The sequence below is a fragment of the Labeo rohita genome, chromosome 13 (genome assembly GCF_022985175.1).
Source record: "Labeo rohita strain BAU-BD-2019 chromosome 13, IGBB_LRoh.1.0, whole genome shotgun sequence".
NCBI classification, from domain to species: Eukaryota; Metazoa; Chordata; class Actinopteri; order Cypriniformes; family Cyprinidae; genus Labeo; species Labeo rohita.
In genome coordinates, this window is record NC_066881.1 from 24,498,455 (window position 1) to 24,506,001 (window position 7,547).

Sequence of the window (7,547 nt, forward strand, 5' to 3'; positions counted from 1 at the left end):
AAGAACACATTTGAGACTGAGATGAAATGTGCTTTTCAGTATCAATCTACGTCTGTTGTGATGATCAGCTGTTCAATCTTGACCTTGATTTGCAGGCCAACTCAGAAGGCTAATTCACCATGGGTTCCCTTTGGAATTTCGAAGAGATTTTTAGAATAGAATTTTCTAAAGGTGTTCTAATTCCATTTCAGGTTCATAGAAAGTGTAATATTCTAAGGATGTTTATAGCTGTATCTCACAGTTACTGTGTCTTTCTTTAATTCGCAGTGGAGTTTCTATGGAGCCATACTACGGAGAGCATGTGTGTGGGATACATGTCTGCCCAGGACAGTAAACCCAGGGTAAGAAGTTCCTACATCATCAGAAGCTCTTCGTCGCTACACTCTTGACAATGCACAATGGACCTTTTTTAATTTAAGTGTAAGCAATAGTTAGTTAGAGACATGCAGATACTTTTAAAATGAAGCTGTTTAAAATGAACGGTGCTGCCGAATTGTGACAGGTCTTTTTTCCGATTACTCTAAGGAAACCTTGCAGCAGAAAGACACCAACTCATTCCTGTATCATTCCAGAAACATTCCGCTCATTCCTGCATGCATTGTGCTGCAGCATATGTGTGTGTGTGTCTGATGAGATGAAAGCCCAGAGCTGATTGGCAGCTCAGCGAGATAGAACACAGTCAGCGGCTCTCGGAGTGTGTGCCGTTTTAACCGTTTCTATTCACGCTAGTAGCTCAGAGCGCGTCTGGAAGTGTGCATTGACCCGTTTTAGAATAGTCTTTTGTTGGGTTTGTGCTCTGAACAGGGGCTCTAGTCAGTTCTTGCAGGAGCCAGTGTACGCTTTATCCGGTCTATTGTCAGCGCAGGCAGGCTGGAAGCAGACGCTGTCTGTTGCTTCAAGCTCTTTGGCTTTCATGCCTGGCATTGATGAATTTCTTACACTAACAAGCCTCTTCAGCTCCAGAACTTCTCAGCCTGTTCTGTTTGTATATCTGTTTACACAGTTACACTTTAATTTAAATTTAATTGAATTTAATTTTTTTTATTCTATTGCTTCAGATCGCAAATCATTTGATTTAGATTGGGGCTTTGGAGCAGTTTCGCGAATCGTTTTTTTTTTATTAACAGTAGTAAACATCAAACCACAAGTGAGATGTTTGTGAGATGTTGTGATTGAAGTCCTTGAAAATCAAAAAAGTAGTGCTTGAAAAGTCCTCGAAAGTCCTGGAATTTTATTTTACAGTATCTGTACGAACCCTGTTGTAAGATGTCCATCTAATCCAAGACCTTCAGTCAAGTTAAACTTTGCACAGCATAAAATTATTGCCATGTATACGGGATATTTGTAGCCATGAAACTGTATACATTTAGGACACGGATGAGCCTCTGTGTTTGGTGCACTGACAAACATGTTATCCAATAAATAGCCTGGAATGTGGATTACATGTTTTTTTTCTCCCTAGAGCAATGGGATGGCAAGATTTCAAACCTTCCAGCTCAATTCCCAAATCCACACAGATCATTGCTGTTGGAGAACAACTAGTCTTCTCATGTCTTCTTTGCTTCCTGCTCTGGTTGTTGACTAATTGTTGTCACTGCTTGCTTTTCTGTTTTTCCATTTATATGAAAACCACAGCTGAAGCATGGTCATTGTCATAGATCTGTTTTTACACTGCGGCCCCACTTCTGGTTTGAACATTCTGGTTTTCAGCTCTTTAACACATCATACACACATTTTTTTTAACATGGCAATTAAGAAAGAATTTTAATGGCAGATTTTTGGTCACCCAAACAAAGCCGTTTTCTGGTTCTATCCAACTGCTTAGATTTTTGGCTGAGTCTTGATGTCCATCTCAGTCAGTGAATCTCTGGTTTGCCACACAGAATTGAGTCTAATCTCCAGGTTGCGTTAAGGCTTCGTAATTATTTCCAGCAGTGGTAATCCCAACCACATGTGAACCATTCCAGATAAAACACCATCAAGTAGATTGAAAAGTGTTCAACTTCAAAACACTGTTGTCATTTATAAGAAGAATCAGTATGATTGGAGGTGAATTTACATTTCCTCTTTTAAAGTGTGAAACTGACAATACAATGATCCATCATCATCTTTTATGTAGCATGAACTCAATATGATTTCAGTAGAATTTAATATTTGTTATTCATTTTGAATGTGTATCCCTGTTACTTTTTTAAGCCACTGGAAATTATTTTTTGACTTTTAAAAAAAGAGAGGGTTGTTGTGGTTTAGACACAGACTTCTATTGAATTGGAGATCTGAGCCATATAGTTGAGGACCACAATATCATGGAGACTTGGGCCAATAAGCAGTCACCCAGAACACCCTGGTAACCACATAGTATAGCGCTAAAACCACTCGGAACACATTAGCAACTTCCTGTCATAACCACCCCTAGTATTGCGGTAGAGTTTACATCTACTTTAGAGGTATTCTAGAGGAATACGTGAATGTTTTGAGCTTTCAGAATGTGAGTGTATCAGATAAATTTATTTCACTAAGTTAAAGTGCCCATATTATGCCATGGTTCCTAATATTCTTATGGGAGTCTCCCACAATAGGTTTACATACATGCAAGGTCAAACAATGCTTTTTTTTTTTTTTTTTTTTTCAAAATGTGCGTTTAATACCACCCAGTTTTTCAGCGATTTTTTTTTTTTTTTTAAACGTTTTGTTTGAAGTTCTAAGATTCAGTCTCTCTAAATCCCTATTTTCTGAGAGCCTACTCCTGTCTGATTGGTCAGATGGCCCAGTCTGTTGTGATTGGTCTACTGCATACACCGTGTGTCAGAAGCAATACGCCCATTATCGTAAATCTGTTTTGAACGCTCAGTAGAAAATATAAACATCTATTATTTATCATGCTTCCAGGTTGTCATTCAGTGGAGACAGCTGGTCCAATTAAACCGGCTACTGAGCTCTTTCAAGAGCAAGCGTTTTGTGAATCTTGTATTGAACGCCGTAAGAGAAATCGTCAGTAAAATGTTGTGTTTGAGGGCAGGTCAAGTTGTTAGTGGCTGGCCAACGTAGGACATAGGCAAGAATTATGCAAAAGTTTTAGGCCGTGTAGCCGTCACGGAAGTGGGATTCAAATTACTAATGACTTGTTTTGGCTGTTCAGAGCCAATTCTTTCTTTTGAGAGACAATAACTTTATTTATTATGCACTTTCAGCTTAACATTCACATACAGCTACAATACACACTGCATGAAAGGCAATATTCAAAATGGCATAATGGGGGCACTTTAAAGAATGCTAATGCACAAAATTACAGAACTCTACAGTCCAGAATATTTTGGCCTTGTAATCATGCAATGTAATGGGCATGTATAAAGGAAAGCTTGTATCTGTGTATGCAAACAATATTGGAACAGTTGGGTAGCAAGTGTGGGAAAAATGCTGTGCTACAAATCCCCCTGTATCCTAGTTCCCCTAAACCTTTTTCAATGCATTTCATTCTCCAAGTGTGTATGTGAATGTGTTTATCGTTACATGGGTATGTTTGTGATCAGCAGAAGCTTTAAAAGTTTAAAAGTTTTTTTAGTTTTCTATTTCCATTATTCATATAGATTTTGGGGCTTTGGGGTTTTTTAAACTTTATTTGATAGGACAGTTGAGTCGAGTCAGGAAGACTTGAGATTAGCCAAAGTACTGTTACACTATATGTCAGAGCACTGCCCACAAGACTGTAGCTCCTCCAAGCAGGGGTGAACAATATAACGATAACGTTACACGCTCATGTGACGTTACTGTTCTACGTGGTCATGAACACTTACCTTTTGCAGGCATTTTTAAGCATGAGGTTTTAAAACAAGCCGTTGAAATGCAATCAGCAGTGAAAGAGGTCAGAGAGGTGCGCATACATGAAGACTGTGCTCACAGAGCGCAAGATATTTTTGCTGCTTTATATTTGAATAGTTAAATACACACGCTTGTATGTATCAAAATGACTATTTTTGTATCGGTGTAAAGACAGTAATTTAGGTCTTGGAATGAAACAACTGAAATCAAACAACTGAGAAAGAAAACAAACGTGTGACAGTATAGTGGATCCGGGTAGCTCTTAAAGTCACAGCAGTCTGTCATTCATGTTATTTAAACAACAAAAGAGAAAATCTCTCACTGCTCTCAACTAAATCACTTTTTGTAACTTTAAGAAATATATTTAATTTACACATTGAAGAATATTGGGTTTTTTTTATGCATTTTATTATACAATGTATGTAGCATTACTTATTTGTTCTACTGTAGTTTTTTTTTAGTCCTGTTGATTCTAATTAGTTTCTTATTCCTTTGTAATTAGTGACTTTGTAATAGGCTTGCATCGGTTTGTATGACAGCATTTTAGTGCCACAAAAAAATCTAAAATTATGAGATTAAAGACCTTATTCTGAGAATAAAGTCGAAATGTTTCGAACACAGTTAAAATATTTTGAGAAAAGTCAAAAAATTACAAGAATAAAGTCAATGTAAATTGTAGAAATTAAAGTAATAAAATTTTATAGCCTATATTGCGCATGCAAATGGCCCACCGGGAGACGTTGCTAGGCTACTGGAATTTATTTGAATATTGTTGCGACCGAGCAGCTGCAAAAAAAACAAACAAAAAAAAATACAGTGATCAGAAAGATGATTGACTCACATGATGCTTAAATTGAAGCAAATACAGCGATCTGTCATGCCACATTAAAGAGTGTGAAAAAACACAATATTGTAATAGACATATTGTTTGTATTTCACTATAAAACTGACAGATTTTGAAAGCTGAGACTTTGAAATTTCTCCTGGTGCTCCCAATCCGGACAATATGCATGCGCAACAGGCTAGAATATACTCTCAAAATATTGACTTAATTCTCTTAATTGCTACAAAGTAATTATCGTAATTTTAGCTTTATTTTGACTTTATTTTCGAAACATTTCGACTTCATTCTCGAAATAATTACTTTATTCTCGTAGTATTTCGACTTTATTCGCGTAGTTTCAACTTTATTCTCGAAATATTATGACTTTAATCTCATAATCCTTTTTTTTTTTAAACATGGAACTAAAACGCTATCATATGTTTGTGATATTGACACTGGTGATGAGAATTATTAAATTTCTGTGCTATCAAAAAGACCTTGTTTAAAGCAAAAATGACTATATAGTAATATACATCATTACCGTGAAACAAAATTATTCATATCGTTATGTAAGATTTTTGGTCTTATCGCACACCTACCGTCAGGCTTTTTGAAATTATATTGTAGAAAACAATGTTTAATTTGGGGAGGGGTTGTTGTCCGGTGTACACTAGATTGTTGGAAATAAATAATATACCAACTTCAAAGATTTGTTCAAATGACCATATTCACTTATTTTTAGGATTTCTATGAAATCTGTTTTTTTTTTTCTCAGTTATTTTTTATTTATTTATCTTTCTGAAATCCATTTTCCCCCATGTTTTATTTTCCTTGATTTGTTCATCCAAAATTTGCCAAATTATGTAACATTCCACATTATGCTGTAAACTCCTGTAAATTCCATGGTGTCTGTGTTTTCTGCATTGCAGAAATAATCTATTTTCAGTTTTTTAGTTCTTTTTCTTTTTTCTAATGTATTTCACAGAGTAGATTTTGTGTGGTATTCTATTATTTATTTGATTTAGTTCTGAGTTTTTGTCTTCTAACTTGCCAGTAATCTGCCTGAGCCTGTGCTGGGAAGTCACGCAGAGTGTGGGAGTGAGATATGGATCACTATGATATCTGACACACAGGGATGTGCCGAGAGAGGTCACGGTTTTCCACTGACTTTTACCGTATGCGTGTCCTCCCGCCATGGACCAGTGTTAGTGACAGGTGGCCTGGGGCACTCTGGGATGATACCAGCTCTCTCATTCTCCTCACACATGGGCACGGATCAGTCTGCTTCTGGATTCCCCAGGGCCGCTTATCGTAGCCTGTCCGAGAACACGACCAGGGCGTGTGCCGGCGACGGGCGGCAGCTGACTTTGATAGCAAAGAGGACACCTCACTCCCACCATCCAACAGCTGTGTGCTTTCCCGCCACGCTCGTTCTTGACCCTGTAAACACTGTGTTTCTCTCTCTGTTTGGCAGACTCACATATCCAGACTTCCTCCTGGGGCGGTGGCCGGACAGTCACTGGCAATCGAAGGTGGAGTTTGTCGACTCGGGACCGTGAGTGACTGACGCGGTGTGAAATCATCGTCTATTTCTGCAGCAATATGCCAGCGCTGGGATCTTTATAGCAAGAGCTTGACATTGTGTCACTGTAGGACACAATCATAAAGGGACAAAAAGGTTGCAATATGTCTTTTCTTCCATCTTTTTCTTTCTTGCACAGATATGAACACATTTATTCTTGATGATTCCCAATATTATTTATTTAATTCTTTATAAAACCTACCGTACTACTTTTGCGCTCCGTTAGACGGTATCATCTGTTTTACTGTCACTTGAGAGGGGGGGACAGGGTTAGCAGGGTATTTTGCCTAAGGTGTCTGCTAAGAAAAGGACATGCCAAGTGCACTTCAGGACTAGTGTACTGCTCTGGTTTTAGTGGGCTTCCAAGAAACTCAGCTTCTAGTATGTCTGGACATGACTTGACACTCCATTTCTATTCCTCTTTGAAACAATATGCACCGTCCTTATCATTGTAAATAAGCTAGGGGTTGTTGAAACAGGGTGGCCATTGATGTAAACGGCTTATTGTTTTTTTTGCTTACTTGACGTTTAGTATTACTTTTACTATTATGTTTTTATATATATATCCAAGATGCTTGTTTTGTGCAAAAGTTCAGTTTAGTGACCTTTTAAAAAAAAAAAGTCTGAGTGGAGATATTTGACACGTGTGCTTGACGTGAGCCTGCAAATGCGTACGCAAGGATAAAATCCTTTTTGAAATTACGAGAATTGCCTTTCATTTGACTTCTGTTAAAGCTATTTATAGCAGTTGAATCAATAGTTCACCTAAGAATTACATTTTTTCATTTACTCACTCTCAAAGCATTCCAAACCTGTACAACTTACTTTCTTCAGTGGAGAGTGTTTTGTTAAGAGTACCTTGGTCATTCTTTCCCATATAATAAGCTTTAAAATATGAAAAAGTATGATTAAAAAATGGTCTGTATGACTTGTGCGCTATTTTGTGAGTGTTCTAATCTCTTACTGAACTTGTGTAGAAGTCACATGATACTTTGGTGCTTTTATGTCCTTTTTATAGCTTGAAAGATTCAGTCCCCATTTATTGAAATTGCATGGAAAACAGTGATCTTTCCATTCTTGTTTTTCATGCAAAAAGTTGTGCAGATTGGAATGACGCAAGGGTGAGTTATTTCAAGGTAAACTGTTTCTTTAAAGAGCGGGACTATTCTCAAATCTAATGATATGCACTGTTAAAACGAGTTGAATCGTGGTTGTTACGCTTTCACCACAAAGTTGATGGCAGTAGGATCTCAGAAAGATCTTCTGATGAGACTAGATGCACACGCACTTTTGCCCAGCGTCTTACTAAATAAGTGCACTACT

The 7,547-nt window shown here is 37.5% G+C and overlaps 1 protein-coding gene across 2 annotated transcripts in view; it reads left to right on the plus strand.

The window, feature by feature from the left end:
- tasp1 (taspase, threonine aspartase, 1) overlaps nt 1-6,977 on the plus strand; it is a 36,325-nt gene extending 29,348 nt beyond the window's left edge. The window contains exons 13-14 of one of the 2 annotated variants that reach the window (XM_051126437.1): nt 268-341; nt 5,697-6,977. In XM_051126437.1, coding sequence (XP_050982394.1) covers nt 268-341; nt 5,697-5,699 — 77 coding nt within the window. In that variant the 3' untranslated portion in view covers nt 5,700-6,977. The remainder of the gene's footprint in view (nt 1-267; nt 342-5,696) is intronic. The other variant, XM_051126436.1, reaches the window with a different exon arrangement.
- The last annotated feature ends 570 nt before the right edge of the window (nt 6,978-7,547 follow it).